Source organism: Megascapheus bottae, chromosome 13 (assembly GCF_031878675.1).
Source record: "Megascapheus bottae isolate mThoBot1 chromosome 13, mThoBot2.hap1, whole genome shotgun sequence".
Classification (NCBI taxonomy): Eukaryota; Metazoa; Chordata; class Mammalia; order Rodentia; family Geomyidae; genus Megascapheus; species Megascapheus bottae.
In genome coordinates, this window is record NC_143521.1 from 15,591,244 (window position 1) to 15,614,328 (window position 23,085).

General features: G+C 36.1%; 1 protein-coding gene across 2 annotated transcripts in view; it reads right to left on the reverse strand.

Moving 5' to 3' along the window:
• The window catches only part of Mrpl1 (mitochondrial ribosomal protein L1), a 55,493-nt gene that overhangs the window by 13,711 nt on the left and 18,697 nt on the right, over positions 1–23,085 (reverse strand). For both annotated transcript variants that reach the window (XM_090343371.1, XM_090343370.1), the window contains exons 3-7: positions 22,681–22,939; positions 19,691–19,774; positions 18,704–18,775; positions 13,743–13,854; positions 3,821–3,927 (exon numbers count right to left, since the gene is read on the reverse strand). In XM_090343371.1, the coding sequence (XP_090199497.1) occupies positions 3,821–3,927; positions 13,743–13,854; positions 18,704–18,775; positions 19,691–19,774; positions 22,681–22,939 (634 nt within the window). The remainder of the gene's footprint in view (positions 1–3,820; positions 3,928–13,742; positions 13,855–18,703; positions 18,776–19,690; positions 19,775–22,680; positions 22,940–23,085) is intronic.

The window sequence follows — 23,085 nt, forward strand, 5'->3', positions numbered from 1 at the left end:
AGACTAAACATAGAGCTCCCCTATGACCCAGCAATTCCACGACTTGGCATTTACCCAATTGTCCAGAAACAAGGACATACTAAATCCACTAGCAAAATGATGTTCATTGCAGCACTATTTACCATAGCAAAGATATGGAACCAACCTATATGTCCCTCAGTTGATGAGTGGATCAACAAGATGTGGTATTTGTACACAATGGAATTCTATGCTGCTGTCAGAAAGAATGACATCGCCCCATTTGTTAGGAAATGGAAAGACTTAGAAAAAATCATATTAAGTGAAGTAAGCCAGACCCAAAGGAACATAGGCTCAATGGTTTCCCTCATTTGTCATAATCAGTAGAAACCTCAGGCTCTCCTAGCAGAGATCTGCAATAGAGCAAAACCTAAATACATAAGGCCATATAGTGTGATGCTAAATGAAAGGACCTCTAGGATATAGAAACAAAAGCCATATAATGAGTGATTGTTGTCCTTAATATACTATGTTATCTCTCATCTCTTTTGCTGTCCCTTGGTTATCTCACATTGTTACAGTACCTCACTTTGTTATCTGATATATCAGATACATTTGTATTTGGTTATTTGAAATTGGATAGGGAAGGGGGGAAAACAAGATGGGGGGGGGGAAATGGGGACCAAGGCATGAGAAAGGGTATCAATGTATGTGAATTAATGCACCTTCTATCTGGCCAATATAATGAAACCCTTCTATTAATTACAATAAAAAAAGATGAAAAAAAACACTTTTCACAAATATAAAGGTACTATGTGTGTCTCTGTGAAATGGGACAGTAAATACCAACAAAAAATTAGAACTTTTACCTTACAATAAAGCATCAATAGACCCAATCAACAATGCAAATGGCCTTAATTACACTTTAAAGTGTTATGGAAGATTAGGTTGAACTTATTCTTTGTAAGAAAAAACAAAGCATGTTCTGAGAGTCTCACAACTAAGATAAAACAGATTTGTGGTATATTATAAAATACTAAGTACTTTGAAAAGTACTCCAAAGTCTGACGTGTTTACGCCTCAGTATGTAGACAGTTTAATTTTGTTATATAACATCAAAGTACAACTAGCTGAGCATTTCTGTGATGAACAGTGGACAAGATTCCTGATTCTGACTTTCATCTTGTTAAATTCTAGCAAGTACAATTATTACTTCATTCACATTATCTACAAGAACAATTTGAAAAGTTTGGGGTGAATCTATAAAACAAAATATTTTCCCACTGATTCATGATTTACATTAAAATAACTTAATGATTTTTGTGTTGACCTTCAATTGACAGATTTTGCTCATGCAGACTAACTCACTTGACAATTATTGAGTACTTTTTGTTCTCTTTAGGAGTTAGGCATACAATTTAAAAAATAAATAAAACTTTTCTCCTTTTATGTTTTTATTCTTTTAGATTTCTTAGTTCCTGTTCAGCTGTAGTAAAACCTTAACTTTTACTTCTTTTGGGGGGGCCAGTCCTGGGTAACCATGGTAATACTAGTCATTACTATCATTTAATGTATAAGGGAAATTGGAAACAAAGGCAAAGAAAAAAAAGGGTGGCCTTATGAAAAGGATTTAAACCATAAATCTAAAATCAAGCTTATTAATTTTCCATTATAATACCTAAGTAGTAGTCAGAAAGATTCTCCTAAAACAAATACATTAACTTCTTTTCACCAAGATAAAACATTTGTCCCCCAAAGATCCATGCAATCTGATTTAGAGCCTGTGACTTAATCACTACAGTATATGTTGAAATTATGAATAAAGTACATGGTTTCTTATACTACAAAGATCTATGTAGACTCTCAACTACTGAATATGTTGAAAATAAAATAAAGCAGACTTAATCCTGCTTAGAGGGGTCTTTTGGTTCCCAAGTATTCCTTGGTTCCCAAAAGGCCAACCAGAACAATGCACTAGCATTTTTAAATTTATTGCATCTTCAAATACCAAATGCTATAGGTCTCCTTATACATTTTCAACAGATGAGGAAATTTGAGACACAGCATTAAAAGCTTGCTTCAAGTATCCATCCCTTAAGTAGCAGGACAGGTATTCAAACTCAAGTCTCTGCAGCTCTAGGATAATCCCTTAAAATTTGTTCTTAGTTATTTGTTTACTTTTTAGATGATAATATTGTCAACATTAAGAACCAAGAAAAACTGCCAAGGGCTTCTGAGCTCAAGAAAATTTCAACATCAGATTCCAACAGAGCTCAAGCCAAGTAAACTAGAGCCACCTTTGATGATAATGTAGCAAGTAGGAATTTCCTAATCCCTGAGTCATTAAATCTACTTTGCTCCCTTCTAAGGAGTTTCCCCACAATTACACAAACTAGCTGAGAGTTTTATTATATTTTATTTCTCATGGTCTACAATGAACATAGATAGCTCCATTAGCTGGAACTGAACTGTCAGCAGCAATTTATTAAGAGAAAATGAGAAGAAGAAAAAAAAGAGCAATAGGTATACCAATAATTCCAACATGAGGCAAGATGGTACAGGTATAAAGAGCCTGGATCTGCAGGTACGCTTTCCCCTGGCTCAAACGCTGAACCTATTCTGCTTGATTTACCTGTGAGACCTAGGATACGTCTTTAAGCTCTCTGAGTGCCCATGCTTTCATCTATCAAATGAGGATGATACCTTTACCTTTCATATGCTGAGGACTACAAGACAGAATATATACAAGGAGTATTTAGAACTGTACCAGATACCAGGAAGCACTGTTTAAATTTACCTGTCAATATCATCATTATTCCTAGATTCGTACAAGAAAAAAATTACATGTTAATATATAGACACTTAAGAGATTCTTAACTTTTTTTTTTTTACCTTTGTGACATTATTAGAGTTTAAATTCTAGGCTTCCTGCTATTTCTTGGCTTTTCTGCTCTACTACTTGTACCACATCTTCACTTCCGGCTTTTTGCTAGTTAAATCAAATTAAGAATTCACTGATTTGTCTCTTGTGCTGGCTTCAAACTGTAAGTAGCCGGGATTATGAGCATAGCTGTTAAGAATCAAGTGAGAGATCCTTTAGTAAAAAGAATATATTTGCAATTACTTTTTTTTTTTTTTGCCAGTTCTGGGGCTTGAACTCAGGTCTTGAGCACTGTCCTTGGGCTTTCCAAGGATAGAGCTCTCTCACTTGAGCCAAAACACCACTTCTAGCTTTTTCTATGTATGTGGTACCAAGGAATCAAACCTGGGTCTATATGCATGCTAGGCAAGCACTCTACCACTAGGCCAAACTCCTGGCCCCTGTAATTACATTTAATGTTCCTAATGGTGTATATTTTAAAATGCAGTCCCATAATTCTGACATATCTATATTAGTGTCATAGATTGTTTCTGGAAACTGACATCCAACATCTTCTGAAGGTAGATAAACAATTTTGAAAACAATTAGCCATAACTTGCTAAAATGAAATAAATCAATACTCCATCAGATAGTATCAAATACCTACTATGCAGTCAGCACTATGCAATATTCTGGAAGATATATAAAGGATCTTAATCCTATTACTCTCAGTAAAAGTGAAACAAAAGACAACAAAAAACATGTATCTTACAATAGATAAATACAGTAAAAACACAAGTAAATATCAGTGAACAGCATGTAATCCTGGAAGAAATTTCCGATATCATAAAAATTTATGAGATAAATCTAAAAAATAAAAGTTTCTCTGTATAGTGTCACTATTAATGCTAATATCAAGAGCATACTGTAGTATGTAAAACTATTAACAAATTTTAACAAAAAAGTAAATAGAATTATTTGATAATTTTCATTATTACTTACTGTGGCTATTTTGGTGCTGAGAAAATGCTCCCTTTCTTCATCTACCATAATTTCATGTCCAGTTTTAAATAATTCAAGCATTCTAGGAATGTCTCGGCCAACAGAATCTGGTTGGAAAGATAAAATATCCAAAATCATCACATCTCAACAAGTAGCAAAACTTACCGAATGCGATAAACATGTATACAGTAAGTGAGTTGTGGCAGCTTATTACTGCAGAGACAGCCAAAGAAACTGGCACACACACACACAAACAAAAAGAGCTAGGAACTGAAATCAAGTCTCCTGGAGCTAAATTCAGACTATTCAATTACCATTGTAATGCTGCTGCCCCTGCTGAATTTGAAAGATAAGAAACATGGTGGGGAATGTTTCACTAAGGAGGTACTATACCTATGACCGCCCCAGCAAGACTGCCTTCCACGAGACAATGTGAATCTGGCATTGTACAGAGCATAGTACAAAACAGCAGTTATTCAGATGGCCTCAGAGGCAAAACAGCCAAAAAGAAAAGCAACTGCCCACATAAGCTTAGTATCTAACACTGTATTTCCAGTATCATATCCCAATATAGCTACTATTAAACAGTACGTCACAGTACAACAAACACTAAAATGCTGGAAGTGAGACAACTGATTAAATTACTCACATACCAACTTATTTATTTTGTTGTAAAGTGATGTACAGAGGGGTTATAGTTACATAAGTAAGGTAGTAAGTACATTTCTTGTCATACATTGTTATATCCTCCCTCATTTTTCTCCCACTATCAATCCTCCCTGACTCAGAGGGGTTATAGTTACATAAGTAAGGTAGTAAGTACATTTCTTGTCAGACATTGTTATATCCTCCCTCATTTTTCTCCCATTATCAATCCTCCCTGACTCCCCCGACTCCAAAGTTGTAAAGTTTATTTCCAGTCTAGTGTCTTGTATTGTATTGGTTTACCCTTTGTACTTGTTTCATCATTTTGTTGTTCCTCTTCCCTTTCCCAAATCAGACACAGGGTACCAGAATCAAAAACAGTTGAGCTCAGGGGATAAACCGGAAGGGGGGGGTAGGGAGAAAGAATGAACTTTATACAGTACCTTAAATACAACAACATCGAAGACGACAACAACAAAAAACTTATTTTCATACCTTAGAGTTCATTTCAATTAGCATCATTCTATATGGGCATAGGTACATAGCTACTGAACTATTGTGATCCTCTGCTAGAACTATCATAGACATATACTAATTACTACAAATGAGGGACAATTGGAAAAAATCATATTAAATGAAGTAAGCCAAACACAAAGAAACATAGGCTCCATAGTTTCCCTCATTTGTAGTAATTAGTATGTGTCTACTTACTGGAACTCATAATCCTCCTGCCTCTACCTCCCAAGTGCTAGGATTATCAGTATGTATCACCATGCCTGGCCCACAGATGTATTTTTTCAGTTACATTTTCATATAAACAGTGTGTGTACTTAAGCTTGAGTTATTTGGTGACATTTAAGTACATCTACAAATAAAGTCTATTTGCTTCTAACAACTCTCATTGTGCATGAAAACTATCTCTACTTACTTATGAAGAGACACTGCTTCTTCTCTTGTCTACACTACCAATTTTTCTTGCTTTCCTAATATTCCACATTAGCTTACAAAGTTTCTATAAGATGTCAGTTGAACCTACTATCTGGCGAATATAACTGTAACCTCTCTATACAATAAAAAAAATGTCAGCTCAAAATACAGTAAAGTAAATGTGTAGTCATTACAATACCTTGCATTTCCTTTCAGTTACCATAGAATACACTTTTGAAGTGCATTAGGTTTAAAAATAAAATAAAAAGTACGGCCAGGAGCATAGCCTAGAGGTAGAGTGCTCACCTAGCATGCAGGAAGCCCTGGGTTTGATTCCTCAGTATCACATGCACAGAAAAAAGCTGGGAGTGGTGCTGAGGCTTAAGTGGCAGAGTGCTAGCCTTGAGCAAAAAGTACCCAAAGATAGGGCCCAGGTCCTAAATTCAAGCCCCAAGACTAGCCAAAAAAAAAAAAAAAAAAGTAATCCTTTCTGTCTCTCTTCCTTTCTCCCATTTTTTCTTATACCTATTTTATTTTTGGCTGGTCAGAAGGTTTGAAATCAGGGGCTGGGTGCTGTCCCTGATCTTTTTTCCACTCAAAGCTAGTGCTCTACCACTTTGAGACACAGTACCACTTCCTCTTACACCTACTTTAATCAGATTGTCATTTCCAATACTTCACTGAAAACAAGTGCCAAGACTATAAATGCAATAGTCATTTCTCAGTGTTTGAGTGACTTGTTCATCAACAGCAGTTCACATTCTGAAACATTCTCACTGGCTATCCCACTGCATTCTCATTGACTGCCTTCATTTAGCTGACTCCCACAGTTTTACCACCTCAAGATCTATCATTTGACCTCTTCTACTGTATCCTTGTGTATTTCCCTAAGTGACCTCACCTGGACACATGGCTTTAATGCCAAGGAGCCATTCATAACTGCTAAACATACATCCTAGTCTCTCTCTCTCTCTCTCTCTCTCTCTCTCTCTCTCTCTCTCTCTCTCTCTCTCTCTCTCTCTCTCTCTCTCTCTGTTTCCAACACCACCTACTTGATTATCTCTATCTAGACGCAGACAGATAATTAGTAAAGGTGTAAATGTGACATGTACTTGCTAGAAAAAATGAACCAGTAAATAAGCTCATACTTTTAAATTTAATATCATAGTAATAATGTATACATTATAATGTGTACATTTATCATAACCTATTTTGTGCTAATACATGATAACTTTGGACCAGCTGAATCTCTCCTCTGCTGTCCCCTTCATTTGCTTTCCTACTTGTATCACTACCTTTAAAATAATACTCAGTAGGCTATTCAAAACCACCAAAATTAGGAAATCATCCAAGATTCTTTCCACAATTTCTCCTGCTAACCCTACCTCTTCATTATCTTAATCTCTAACTTCATTGCCTAGCTAGCCTATTGTAGTAGGCACCCTCACTGGACTCAGTTCAAGCCTCACTCCACCACTTATTACTAGGCCAGAATAGTCAGGCTAGTAAAGAAATCTTATCTTTCCCTCCAGAGCAAAGGTTTTCAATGGCTTCTATCTACACAGAGAATAAAATCTAATCTCCAAAGAAAGGTATGCAAAGTTCCCTTGAATTGGCCAGCAGCCTATCACTGTCTAATCCCATTAACCACTGTTATCTGATAACACTTTAAATACCAAATGATAGGAGGCTACATACAATTTCCTGAACATAAACAGCTCTCTCTTAATTTTTTTACATTAATGAAAAGCCATTTGCTTTCTCTGGAATGTAGTCCCCACGTATGCTAGGAAAACAAACGCCTATTCATGCTTCACCTCACAATTTAATGGCTATCTTCTCTGATTCTACAAACTAGTTCCTCATTCCTCTTGGTAATTTGTATATTTTCTATTTGCATTTTAGCACCACAGTTTGTCCTATCTCTCCTCTGTCAATGTGTACCTTCCAAAAACTAGAAAATGTTTTTAAATCTTTCAATATTCAGTACTAAGTACAGTGCCTGATAATTGTCCACTTATTTGACACATGAGTTTTCCAGGTAGAAATGAGATATAGATATGAAAAAAGTAAATTTTTCTAAGGTAACTGTGAAGAATGAAAAGCTACTTTAGGAATTCTAAGGTGCTAATCATGTTTAACAGTAGTTAACATAGAGTCTGAACTTTTTATACACTCAATTTATATTGTTTTGCATACACTATCATAGAACTAATATGGGGGAATATATAGATGAGCAATACATTAGAAATATTAAAAGTTTGCTTAAGGTCACAGTAAGAAATACAGTAAAGGTTGAGAGGTCTATGTTAATCATATTTCCATTCTGTTTTACAATGTAACCAAATGTTAAGTTGTCATTGTGACTCTAGAACTTTGCTCTCCTTTAGGGCTATGTAGTTGCTATCCTCTCTTAACTCTGTGTGGTTTTTTTTTGTTTTGTTTTGTTTTGTTTTGCCAGTCCTGGGGCTTTAACTCAGGGCCTGGACACTGTCCTTTTTTGACACTTTTGCTCAAGGCTAGTGTTCTGCCACTTGAGTCACAGCATCAATTCTGGCTTTTTCTGAGTATGTAGTACAGAGGAATCAAACCTAGGGCTTTGTGCGTGCTAGGCAAGCACTTTACCACTAGGCCAAACTCCTGGCCCATTTTTTTTTTCACTAGATAAATCAGAGAATGAATAATTGCTAATATAACAAAAGTCTATTCAAGAAAAGGAAACAGAGACAGATGCTTGTGGCTCAAGCCTGTAAACCTAGCCACCCAGGAGGCTGAGATCTGAGGATCATTGTTCAAAGCTAGCCCAGCCAGGAAAGTCTGAGAGACTTTTGATCCCCAATTACCCACCAGAAAATGGGAAGTGGTGCTCTGACTCAAAGTGGGATAGTGCCAGCCTTGATCAAAAGTAGCTCAGGGACAGCACTAAGGCATCAAGTTGAAGCTCCACAACTGATAGAAGAAAAGAAAATGGATAGCCTTATGATATTAAAGACCTCATGTGTCATGTTCACAGCCATCACCATCACATCCAAAGTGTGGCACTAAGTAGATATTCAATTAGTACAACTATTCCCCAAAATTCTAAGTTACAATTAACCACATTTCACGGTAAGATTAGTCCTATCTACAAATTGAATACTGCATTAAATATTCACTTACTATAGAAATAATCTAAATTACCTACTATGGATCAGGTACTATTTGAGGCCATGAAAATACGAAAACAGATAAAATTATAGCACATTTTGGCTGGGAACTAGTGTTCATGGCAATTATCCTATCTATTCAACAGGCTGAGATTTGAGGATTGTAGTTCAAAGCATGGGCAAAAAAGGCTACAAGACTTTTGCCTCCAATTAACCACCAAAAAGCCGGATGTAAAAGTATGAATCAGATGATAGAGCAATCAGCCTTGAACAAAAAAGCTAAGAGAGAGAGCTCAGACCCCGAGTGCAAGCCCTTGCATTGGCATAAAGACAAAACCAAAAAGAACACTTGGTTCTAATAGGGAAAACTAAGCACACATCACAAGTAAAGAAGATGGAAGGGTAAGTTCTAAGTACCAAGATACAATAATGAAACATTAATCTCCACTTCCCAATTAGTATTTTACATTGGGAGATCTCTGTTTAAGATATTTGACTGAGAAAGGCAAATAAGCAGGGAATAGTGAGGTGGACTTTAGAAAAGGAGGGAAGAAGAAAGAAAGAGAGACAGACAGACAAAGTAATCCCTACAATTACTAAAGGAAACACACAACACACACACACAGAGTAAATGAGGCCAGCTGGAAGATCCTCTAGTTCATCTGGAGTATAGAACAATACATAATCACTAATAGACTCCTTCCCACATAGCTTTTAAACTAATACATGAGGGGAAATACTAGAAAACTTTCAAACAGATTCCATGCAAAAATTCTGTTTCTGTATTTTTTTCTTTGGAAGTAAACAGTTGTTTTAATAATACAAGCAGTACTCTGAAGTACAGCATGCTATTTTAGAAAGTATTTTAAATCTGGACGGTTTTACCATCCGTGAGTCTAATTCCTCACAGAAGGCAGTCTGTGAATATCCACTGGACAACACTCCAACTAAAATGCTGTGCTTGGTTCTAAAAGCCACATGTTATGAGATATACATTAGTTCAATTCACATCTTCTAATCATCTCCCTTTTTTTACCAGCTAATAACTTTGCATGAGTTCAAATAACTCAACCGAGCTGGAGGTATAGCTCAGTGGTAGAGTGCAAGGCCCTGGAATCAATTCCAGCAACAATAAACTAAAAAACAAACAAAGGATTTCTATATATACACTAATACTTATCATAGGTTAAAATGCATTATAGAAAACTGACATCATTAAGTCCAAGGTATGTGCTAGCACTTTTATTTAGCAAATGTTAAATAATTAAGATCAGAAATAAAATCTTTTAGAAGATCAAGAGAGCGTATCTACATTAGAAATGAAACATTTTTCAGAGGATACTTGCAGATGGTAAATAAGGTGATTAGCAAAACGAGACCAAATTTCTTTCAAATATAGTTTTAAAAACAATCTTTAAATTAGTTCTTATGAAACCAAAAATATTAAGAAAATAAGCCAGATGTGAGCTTGAAAAATACAGAACTTGACTACAGTTACATAAGCAATTATAAGAAAATGAATAAAATCACAGCATTAAACACACTGCAAAATATACACATTCAACCCAGCCAATCTGGCTATGCCCATTCCTGTTAGGAAAATGAGACAAGATGAGAAACTAATGAGCTCAGCTGCACAGGCTTGTTTATTTGTTTTCCATTTCAGCTACTTGCTCAAAATGTAATTTCTATTTTACCCAAATGTCTTTTGCTGGCTTTAAGGGAATCAAATGTTCCTAAACAAGAATCTGAATAATCTCTAAAATGCACAATACAACCTTGATTTGTTCTAATGCACATCTGGTGTATTGTTTCAACAATTCTGACAGGTTGTTTTTCTTCACATTTAAAGAACAGAAATATTTTGCTATTTGCAGTTAAACAGATTATGTAGGGGTAAAAAGAAAAGGTTAGAGAAGGGAAATGATCTGTTTTCACAAGTTTCTTTCTTAAGCAAATGAGGGGACACATGAGTCATTATGAGAGTAAAAAAAAAGTGAAACCCACAGATAAGAATTAAAGTTTCATGAGAAAGGGTATCAATGTGTGAGAAGTAATGCACCTACTACCTGACAAATATAACTGCAACCCCTCTATACATTATCCCAACAATAAAATTAAAAAAAAGAATTAAAATTATAGCACATTTGGCTGGAAACTAGTGTTCATGGCAATTATCCTATCTATTCAACAGGCTGAGATTTGAGGATTGTAGTTCAAAGCATGGGCAAAAAAGGCTACAAGACTTTTGCCTCCAATTAACCACCAAAAAGCCGGATGTAAAAGTATGAATCAGATGATAGAGCAATCAGCCTTGAACAAAAAAGCTAAGAGAGAGAGCTCAGACCCCGAGTGCAAGCCCTTGCATTGGCATAAAGACAAAACCAAAAAGAACACTTGGTTCTAATAGGGAAAACTAAGCACACATCACAAGTAAAGAAAAAAAATACAGAAGATGTCATTTGGAATAAACTATTTATTTAAAACATTGCAGACAAAAAAGGAAGTCTCAAATTTTGTGCTGACCCTGGTAAATAAATAAATAAATAAATTTGTAAAAAGGAAGACTAGAATCTAAAAGGATGTGCAAAGTAGCAAAGGTAACAAAATTAATGTTTGTAACAATTCAGTTCATCAAACAAATCAAGGAACTAGATGAACACAGATAAATTTATATTCATTTCAGCTTTAACTGACTGTATTTAGAACTGTTTGTTTTGCTCTGATGGGAGCTTGAATTTAATTAGAAACAAAAATACAAAAATTACTTTTCATCATATCTAACCACAGTTCTGGGGGAGTTTGTTGTTGGTTTTGCTTGTTTTTGTGCCAGCCCTGAGATTTTTTTGTTCAAGTTTAGTGCTATCACTTGAGCCACAGCTTCACTTCTGGCTTTTTGGTGGTTAACTGGATGGACTTTCTTGCCAGTGCTGAATTCAAACAGCAATCCCCAGATCTCAACCATCAAATAGCTAGGAGCATGAGACACCAGAACCTGGCCTGCAAATCCAGTTTAATTCTTAAATAAGGTTCAATTTCAGGTCTTATGAAAGGCTATAAGACTGATTTCATGATAACCAACACTATGGTAATGAAAATCTTACTAAATGTCTAAAGCCTCAAGGCAATTACAAATAAGCCAAAGTTTATTTGTAAAGCAAAAAAAAAAAAATGCTTACCTAAATTTACTTTTGGTACAAGTTATCTACAACTTCAGAAAAGTGTTTGTGGCTAGTATTAGCTCAGAGTTGGAGTTTGAAGACAAATCTATTTAAACAAATTCTAAAATACTTGTTCTGTACATACCACAAAGTTGTATTCAAAATAATCCCTAGCTACACCAAATATTCACTACCATGTAAAGCAAGTGAACCCATTCTCCACGTGAACTTACTTTTCCTTCCAAATGTACATGTTTCCATTAATGATACCATTTATTAAAAGAACTCCCGGGCCAGGAGTTTGGCCCAGTGTAGAGTGTTTGCTCGCCTCCCATGCACGAAGACCCAGGTTCAATTCCTCGGTACCACATACATAGAAAAAAAAATAGTAATAATAAAGCTGGTAGTAGTGCTGTGGCTCAAGTGGTAAATCTCTAACCTTGAAGAAAAAGCCCAAGGACAGTGCTCAGGCCCTGAGTTCAGTCTCCAGCACTGGCAAAAAAAAAAGAAGTCGTCCCTAGTCTCAATATTATCATTCAATTCTTCCTTTCTTCCCACCTACCAGTCCATTACTACTTTGTCAAAAGTCATGATATCTCTAGTCTCATGAAGAACTTCGTTTAAACATGGCCTTTACCAAAAGTCTCTTGCAATTACCCTCTAAAATGACTCCCTACTTCTAGCTGTAATCTACACCAATGCATCTTGGACTCTTGCCAGACTGAAGCTCAAAAGAACAGTTCTACTGGGCACTAGTGGCTCCTGCCTATAATCCTACCTACTCAGGAGGCTGAGATCTGAGGATCCCAGGTCAAATCCATCCCAGGCACTAAAGTTCGAGAGACTCTTACCACCAAGTAACCACCAGAAAACCGGAAGTGGACTGTGACTCAAGGGACAGAGTGGTATCCTTGAGTTAAGAGCTCAGGGACAGCACCCAGGCCCATGACCAAGTGGGGGTATGGGGAGAAACCAAGAACAGATCATGGCACACCAAACCTCAAAATTTCTAAGGGATTCCTGCTAAATACAGAAAAAAGAAAGACCAGGTTTACTAGTTCAGCCTTCAAAGTCCTTCATAGCGCATCAACATCATTTCCCACTATTCTTTTCCATCACAAGGTAGAGGTAATACTCCCTATAGTCAAAAAGAACTTACTGAGAACTGGCATACAATAATTTACTTCTATGATCAATGTATGATTGATATATTCCTTCTACTTAAAGTAATATTCCCTTTAAACAATTCATCTAGTTACTCAGGCTACAGTTTAAATGGCACATCCTGTATACCTACCTTCCTTGTTCTTCAACTATGTGCAAACTCTTCTTCTACTGAACAACCACAGCACCTTGTGAACTTGTCAAATATTATCTCACATTTCATTACATGATTCTTCTATAGTAACTGTACCTGTCTTATTGAATTTCATAAAGATGAAATATTCTTTTCTTTTTTTTTGGTCAGTCATGTGGCTTGAACTCTGGTACTGTCCCTGAGTGCTCTTCAGCTCAAGGCTACTGCCCTAACCCTTGTACGACAGTACCACTTCTGGTTTTCTAGTGGTTAATTGGAGATAAGAGTCTCAGGTTCTTTAGTGCCCAGGCTGACTTTGAAAAGAATCCTCAGATCTCAGCCTTCTGAGTAGCTAGGATTACAGGCAAAGATGAAATATTCTTAAGGGTAAATAATTCCAGAGCCATACATTCATAAATACATTCATACACAAGTTGTGTGCTTAAGTAAATGACTATATACTTTATATAGATAAAGCAGTATAAATAAAATATTTTGATATATCTAGCAAATACAGTTCGATTAATTTAGATTTAGATTATGATTTAAAAACTTACTATTATAAAGTAACCAGAACCTCAAATTCTTTTAAGAGAAAAATTCAGGTGCATATTTCTGTAACAGAGAACTCACCTAGTAGGATACATTATTTTTTTCTGCATGCAAGTAAACAACTTTGTTTTCTAACTAAATAGAATTGAAAGGAAATTTGGTGGTAGCATAGTGAAATAAGAATTTCCTCTTACTTCTATTAAACTTTGGAAATCGTTTCTTCAATTTCTTCCTTAATGGATTAAGCTCAGGCATTATCTCAGGAACAGCTACATAAAAGTCTGCATGAATTTCATCATCTAAAATCTAAAAATGAGAGGAAGGGGAAAAGATAATCTTAGATTATATGAAACAAAAATAAGTAATTTCCATTTTATTCAAAAGTCATGAAGCACAAATACTTTTCATCCAACAAAGAACCATATGAGTACATTTACATATTATTAAAAAAAAACATCATAAGGAGCTGCAAGTTTGGCCTAGTGGTATAGTACTTGCCTAGCATGCACAAAGACCTGGGTTTGATTCCTCGGTACCACATACATAGAAAACCCAGATGCCCCTCAGTAGATGAATGGATCAAGAAGATGTGGTACTTATACACAATGGAATGACATCACACCATTTGTAAGGAAATGCAAAGACCTGGAAAAAATCATACTAAGTGAAGTAAGCCATACCCAAAGAAGCATAGGCTCAATGGTTTCCCTCATTTGTAATAATTAGTACATACCTGGGACTCTCCTAGCAGAGGATTACAATAGCTCAAAATCTATGTACATATGGTCATACAGGATGAGACTAAACGAAATAAACTCTAAGTTATGGAAACAAGAGGTTTATCTTTGTAATTATTTTTAATGTACTATGTGAAGTTATTTCTTTTCTCTTTTTTTTTTTCCACTTACGGTTAATCTCATATGATTACTGTATCTGACTTTGTTACGTGGTATACTGTATATACACTTACTTGTTTATTTGAAATAGGGAAGGGAAAGAAGAAAACAAGATGATTGGGAGGGGGTAAGGGAGGGAAAGGGGAACAAAAACATAAGGTATTAAGGTTCCAGAAGTACCTATTACTTGACAAATGTAATTGTAACGCCTCTATACATTATCTTGACAATAAAACACAATTAAAAGAAAAAAAGCCAGAAGTGGTACTGTAGCTAAAGTGGTAGAGCTCTAGACTTGAAAAAACACATGAGTTCAAGCCTCAAGACTGGCGGGGGGGGGAGGTGGATCAGAAGCAAAACATTCTTTAATTTTTAAAAATAGTCCCATCCATTTAAAAGAAAACACATAGTTGTTAAATTCTTGCATGGGACTGTAGGCAGAAAGGTTATACAAGTTAGAACAGCACTAATTGAACACAACTCCTACAAGGTCTTAAAGCTGAATTCATTAGAACCATTAAAACATAAGAAACAAACTGAAAATTGTGTAACAGTTCACATGCAAACTTAATAATCACTGGGTGGCAACCTCACTAGCTACCAATAGCTTTCTAAATTTAAGGCATCAAGAGAACGGAATCTATCATTATTTTTACAAGAAACTGAACTAAAATTATCCTTGCCACCAATAAGTAAAAATAAAAGATGAGACAAAGACAAGTTTACTTATAATTCGCTATCATACTCTATTCTCAGAACAAATGGATTAAGTTTGTAAAGAATTGATTTGTCAGGCACTGGTGGTTCACATTTGTAATCCTTGCTACTTTAGGAGGCTAAGATCTGAGGACTGTGGTTTAAAGAAGGCCAGACCAAAAAAAGTCTGTGAGACTTCAACTGACCAGAGAGGAGGGGAGAGGAGAGGAAGCTGAGATGTGTATACCAGACTTGAGAGAAAAAGCTAAGGGACAGCATCAGCGCTATATTGTCAGAAGGGGGTGGGGAGGGGGGGGAAACTCGATTATTTCAAGCAAGCATCCCAATAATTATTATACGGCTGCACTTTATTCCATTTAAAAGTTTGATCAGGGACTGGAATTGTAGCCTAATGGTAGAGTGCTCGCGTAGCATGCATGAAGCCTTGGGTTGGATTCCTTGGTACCACATATACAGAAAAAACTGAAAGTGGTGCTGTGGCTCAGGTGGCAGAGCCCTGGTCTTGAGCAAAAAGTATCTAAGGACAGGCCCTAAGTTCAAGCCCCGGGACTGAGGAAAAAAAAAACAAAACTTTGACCAATTATGAAATGAAACAAAATTTTACAATACTGCCTAAGAAATAATTTCACTAACCTCTTGATTGCTTTAGAATAGTTTGATTTTGCAGTCTTACCAAAAGATGCTAATCAAATTACTGGTGTGGGTTACACAGTGACTTCTAAAAACGTGAAATATTCACAAAATTAAAAAATGATCCTGGAATTTTATCTTCCAATTTCTTATTTTTTCCTACAAATTCCTTTTTACTTTAATGCCATGCTCTCCTTAAAAAATACAACTTACATTAAATGAGTGCTTTCCTTGTGCCACGAAGTCTGCTAAATATTTTAAATGGTTTAATTCATTCAGTCTTCACGACAATCTTGCAAGGCAGGCGCGCTAACAGTGACCATCCACTGTAGGTATGGAGTGAGTGCTCAGGAAAGACAAGTCAGTATGTATATTCCTGAGAAACAGAGCCAGAACTCAAATATAAGTTCTGTGGTATAGAGCTAGGGCTCTCATCCTCAGAAATGGGAAAGTTAAGACAATTTGGAAATGCCAAAGAACTGTGTGAGATTGCTATTCAAGGATCTAAAAGTAATTCTAAGTCATGTTCCTTTATTAAATTAAAAATTATGTTTCAATGGTATGCTATAATTAACCGTAAGATCGTGTCCTGGAATAATACAAGTCTGTGGATGGAAATTATGCTTTTATAGACAACTAAAAACATGAAAGTGCTTTTAAATCTGAACCAAGTTGGTCTGTAATATTTCAAAATACCAAAAATTTAATAAATTAAACTTCTATTCTAAGAACCAACTGAATGTCCAGTAATACTATCCTACTTTACATTAGGGCTAAATAAAATAGCCCATCACAAAAATAAATGAATGGGAGCTCAGGGATAACTCAATAAGAAAGCTCTTGCCTAGCATATACAACACTGTAGGTACAATCTCCAGCACCATAAAAATAAAATGAAAATTAAACAAAAATACAGGGGTGTACTTTTCCAATTGTAGCCACAGTACTATTTACAAACTTTTATTGAAGCTGGGTATTCTTGTATCACATCTGTAATTCTAGCTACTCAAAAGGGTTAGATCTGAGAATCACGGTTTGAAAAGTAAAGTAAGGAAGAAAAGCTTATAAGATTCTTATCTCCAATTAACCACCAAAAAGCTAAAAGTGGAGGTGTGGCCCAAGTAAACCTTGAGTGAAAAAGCTAAAGCAAGGCACTCAGGCCCTAAATTCAAGTCTCAGTACTGGTACACAACAATATATTTATGTAACCTGAATTTCTTTCAGCATTAGAACAGAAAGCTTTCAAAGAAATCACTGAGTAACTTGGAGGAATACACAAATAATTTATACAGTCCCAAGCACAGTTATGGGGGCCCTAAGGAGAAATTCTGTTCTGGGGATATCTTATGTAGAACACACTTCAAAGTATATTTAATTTCCTTAGTTGGATTACTTCTTCAAATATATTTCCTTTATTGCACTGAAGGTTTTATAACATTTTCTGCTCCATTACCTTTTCTTCTTTGAGAAGTAACTTCTTAACACGATTGTCCAAGCCAATCCTACAGCTTCAAGCTACTCCTTTTTTTGGGGGGGGGGCAATCCTGGGGCTTGAACTCAAGGCCTGGGCACTATTCTTGGATACTTCTGCTCGAGGCTAGTGCTCTGCCATATGAGCCACAGCACCACTCCCAGCTTTTTCCGAGTATGTGGTACCAAGGAATCAAACCCACAGTTTTGTGAATGCTAGGTGAGCACTCTACCACAAGGCCATGCTCCCAGCCCCTAAAGATACTCTTATGGTTTCACTAAGAAAATAGATACAAAGCAATCTATAGATTTCCTAAATGTAGTTGGTTTCCTTGTTCCAAAAACCAAGCAGTAATTCCAAATTCCCAAGCATTTGTTTCTTTAATAATTAAAATTTTTCAGTAATTCTTTAAAAACCCAAATAATATGCCAGAAAGAATTGGATACTATCCCAGACTTGTCCTAGGACCTGTGCTAACTTAATCCCTTCCTGCCTCCCACTAGTTTAGATCCCAAAACTCATTTTGGAGATTCTCTTTAAAATTGATTCCCAAGCCTCCAGGAAGTTTAAAATCTTACTGGAGCAAAAGGAATAAACAAAGTACCAGCATTGCTGGTTCTCCTGGAAAGATAAACAAAATTATAAGTTTCCCCAGATAACAATCTGGTCAGGTGCCAAAAGATACATTTTTAAGACATATTTCCCTGTTCCCTCTTCCAAAATCCAGAATCTAAACGATTATGTTTAGAAGAAGATCTTATGAAGAATGTTAAGAAATGCCTTTTTTAATATTCTGGGGAATAACTATGTGTCTATTCTTCTCCTCTCTTAAAAAAGATGTTAATCTTTACAACAGGGGGTCCACAGACCTATTTTCTGCAGACAAGCAACATTTGTCAACAACCATGGTTGAGCCTGTGCTTTTCTGGCCAAATAGATATTAAATTCTCAGAAAAGAGCCGAGAGCATGGCTTTGTGGTAGAGTGCTTGCCTCGCATGCATGAAGCCCTGGGTTCAATTTCTTGGTATCACATATACAGAAAAAGCCAGAAGTGGTGCTAAGGCTAGTGGTAGAGCTCTAGCTTTGAGAAAGCCCAAGGACAGTGCCCAGGCCCTGAGTTCAAGCACCAGGACTAGAAAAAAAAAAATGCTCAGAAGAACCAAAGGATTCTCTATGCAGAGGTCAGGAGTTTGTGACTTCAAGGAAGCAAAACAAATACTTGCTCTTGAAACCATGAGCAACCACGTGAGCCATTTTTTAGCTTATTTTAAATCTAACACAGAATGACATTTTCTTAGCTTGATTTTGAGACTCAAAAAAGTAGAAAGGTACACTATTTATAAAATAATGTAAGCCCAGTGATTCATTTGCAAATGAAATAAGTGGATGGCAAAGATAACTGAAAAATCTCTCTAACTAATAAGTATGAAAACATAGTACCTTCTGAATCAGATCATTTCCTCCAGCAAACACAGCTCCATGTTCCTCTGCAATTTTAATCTCCGATGCATTCTACCAAAACATAGTGAACATCAATATTTAGTTTTAAACAAATTCAGCAACTTTCAAGTATTTTGTAAGAAATATTATATTTTAGAAAAAAACATAGCAGTAGCCATGTTATTTCAGAACAAATTCCATTTATAAGTAAAGTGTTTCCTACCTAACAGAAAACCAAAATGGCATTACAACATGATGCCTTCAAAAGATATTGGATATCAAAGTGCCACAGTTCCACTTTCAGGGTTTTTTGGTGGCTAATTGCAAACAAAGAGTCTTGAAGACCTTCCTTCCTGGGCTAATTTTGAACTGCAACCCTCAGATCTCAGCCTCCAAAGTAACTAAAAATATAGGCATGAGCCACTGGCAGCCAGCAAAGATAGTTTTTAGTTGTGGCTTCTGAGGTGCCACACACTATGTGGTGCCACTGCTGTAAAATAACTCTTCTGCTATTTGAGCAAAGAAATTTGGCTAGGAAGCAGAAATTCCATAGGACTAATCCATACTTTTCTTTCTTTTCTTTTGAGAAATATAATGCAGTGGCCCAGCAGTGACCAGAGTCCTGTTCTTTTTTTTTTTGCCAGTCCTGGGCTTGAGCTCAGGGCCTGAGCACTGTCCTTGGACTTTCTCAAGGCTAGAGCTCTACCACTTGAGCCTCAGCACTATTTCCGTTTTTTTTTTCTTCTAGGTATGTGGTACCGAGGAATCGAACCCAGGTCTTCGTGCATGCTAGACAAGCACTTTACCACAAGGCCAAACTCCTGGCCTACCAGAGTCCTATTCTATGTAAGCTTATTTTCATCTGTGTTGAGTTCCAAATGGAGAAAACAGATGAATATAAAAATTTTCTCTAATTCTATTCAGTTATTCTAATCAATAATATGACTTCAAAACAAATTACATAAATAGTTGACCGAAGTTACTTACCCCTGTAAATACAGCAACTTTATTCATCTCTGAAGCAAATGGGTATGGAAAACTGATAACACTCGAAAATGGCTCCACTTTTTTCTAAACATTCAATAGAGGAAAAACAAAAGTTTAACTTTCTTTTCTTTTTTTTTGCCAGTCCTGGGGCTTAAATTCAGGGCCTGAGCACTATCCTTGGGCTTTCTCCAGGCTAGAGCTCTACCACTTGAGCACCAATTCCAGCTTTAAAAAAAAACAATGTATGTTATTAAGGAATTTAACCTGGGTCTTTCAGCATGCTAGGCAAGCACTTTACCACTAGGCCAAACTCCCTGTCGCAAGCTTAACTTTTCTATTATTTCTCACAGTCATAAAACAACAACAACAAAAACCCAGAACTGACACATTTCAGTTTCGGGGGGGTGGGGGGGTTTCTGGGGTTTTTTGGCAGGATGTCACTCTTTCAGTAGCCTCCTGCCTCAGCCTCCTAGTGTTGGGATTACAGGTATATACCATCACACTTGACTCATGTTTACGGTTCTGTAATTACATACCAGGTCTTCATATTAGCACTGATTACAATTTGAAGCTCAAAATATTGTCTTTCTTTTTAGGAAACCAAAATTAGAATCTAAATGGCTTTCCAGCCCAAACTGCCAGGGTACTTGATCCAGCTTATACCAGTCATCATGGAGTCTCAAATGTCAACAGGTATGTTTACACATCTATATCTGCCTAGCACTGCTACAATGTCTTTCATTTGTATGGATGTCAACACATTTGCATCCTTGAATTAATTTTTTGAAAAGCATTTCTAAATTTGAAATACATTAAAGGAAAATGTGAGTAGTATGGCTATGTACATCAAACAACAGACAATATGCAGTTGATTTGCTCGTATGTCACCCTCAAGGGCCATGACTGCTCTAAATAATGAAACAATAAAAACACTATATTTATAACAATACCAGGTTGGAAAGGTTCTTCTAGTAGGTCTATTTTGAAATATCCTGAGTCATAATCAGTTTCAGATATGTTTGGGAAGTGAACTGGAAAATCCAAAATAGGTAATAAAATACAGTATTAGTTATCCTAATACAGGTAAAAATGGCCTCAAAACTAAAATGCTCACTTATTTTGACCAAGAAGCTATATCCCTTAGGGAAATTTCATTCATTCACTAATCAATTCATTTGTTCAGATAGTTATTTACAGGCACTCTACCACATGAGCAATTATACCAGTCAAAGATTTCTTTTTTTTTCTTTTTTGGTGGTACTAGGATTTCAACATAGGGCCTTGAGTTTCTAGGCAGGCGAGTTTCTATTGAACTCTGCCTTCAAGCCTTCTTAGAAATTTCCTGTGAAAATAAGTCCTAGGCTCTACATAGTTTTGAGTGGCCTTAGGATTTGAAAGAAAGGGGCCTTTTTCTCTCCTAAAACATTGAGAGATTGTATTTTTAGACAAGAAAAACTAATTTTAAAGGGAGACATCCTCCTAAAGATTACTCAGACAAAAAACACAATCTCTTAGGCATATTTTTATATCAGCCATGCAACTTAGTTATTATTGATAGGTATTGCTTTGCTATGAACATATCACAATTGGCTAGTCATTTCCAATGGTAAGCAATCACTTTAACAGCATCCTCTGGGAAAAAACTCACCTGCTTTACAGGCTAAATAACAAAAGCGAAGGTAAAATGTTTTTAGACAAGGAAAGTATTTTTCCAGTGTCATTGGTTTAAAAGAGATTTCCAGATGAAGTCATACTTTAGTGTAGGTCCACTGATAACCATGGACAACTACATGATCATTTTGGACACTACAAGTGTTTTAAATAATAGAAGTAACAGTAACACCGAGGTAAAAAATAAAAGTTAACAGGGCCAGTATAAACTGTTACCAATAAACTAAACTAAAAAGCCAGCCCAGGTAGGAGAGTTTTTGTTTATCTACAACAAATCACTAAAAAGCCAGAAGTGGACATGCAGCTCAAGTTGTAGAACACTAGCCTTGCGCAGAAAAGCTCAAGACAGTGCCCAGGTCCAAAGTTCAAGCCCCAGGACCAGCACAAAATAAAATTAAAAATTAGTGGGCAGGAGTTTGGCCTAGTTGGTAGAGTGCTTGCCTAGCATGCATGAAGACTCAGGTTCAATTCCTAGGTACAACATACACAGAAAAAAGCCGGAAGTGTTGCTGTGGCTCAAGTGGTAGAGTGCTATCCTTGAGAAAGTCCAAGGATAGTGCTGAGTTAAAGCCCCAAGACTCGCAAAAAAAAAAAAAAAAAATTAGATGTCTCATGGGAGAAATTTAGGGCTCAATAGTATTTTAAGACTTCAGTAATAATGTAGTATTGTTAATTTCATGTTTCATGAAGAAAAATCTTCTGAAGAAACCCAATATAAAAAGATAAAACAGAGGAGCTCTGATTGTGGTTAAGAGTGATGAGCTTACAACCTCACCCATGACAACTTATTTCAATTTAAGACTCCAAGGAACACAATAGGACTAATCCAAAGCCCTCTTTTACAAATGAACAAAACTGAATAGCTTAGGTCTTATTTCTACAACCACAATGACAACTACTTTTGTTGAAATTTACACTAGTGATGTTCAGGAGATATACGTGTATCAATTCTCCAGTGTTTTCAGTATTCTATTTGGAAAACTTTTTTTTTTGCCAGTACTGGGGCTTGGATTCAGGGCATGAGCACTGTCCTTGGGTTTTCCTCAAGGCTAGCGCTCTACCACTTGGGCCACAGCACCACTTCTGGTTTTTTTCTGTGTATGTGGCACTGAGGAATCAAACCCAGGTCTTCATACATGCTAGGCAAGCACTCTACCACTAGACCACGTTCATGGCCCCTGAAAAACTTTTAATAAGCAAATATATCCATGCTGAGGCACAAAAAGAGCATGATTTTTTTTTAAAAAATTAGGGAAAGTAGGATTTTATAAGTTAAGAACATTCATACAAATAAATATATTTTAATAAAGCCTACATACCTTTTTCCCAAGTGCCATATCCACTGTCAAATCAAGAAAAACACCTTGCTTTGGATTAGTAAAGTCCAGAATTTGAAATTTCCTCAGTAACTGGACAGCTTTCTCCAACTCATATATCTGCCTTGGGTATAAGCGTTTTAAATAGACATCATCCTCAGGTTCACCTTCCATGTAGCAGTATGATTTAAATTTTTCTATCTCATTTATTTTTTCAGCAGGTGTTTTTTCTTTGGCACCTTTTTTTGTTTTCTTTTCATGCCTTAAAAAAAGATACATTCAAGATCAATTACAAGAACATATAGTCCAGGAATGTTTTTTAATTGACTGTTGCCAACTGATGTAAGAAAGCAAATAACAAAGATACTATTATGTCTATAGAGTATATAGCTCGTCATATACTCTATA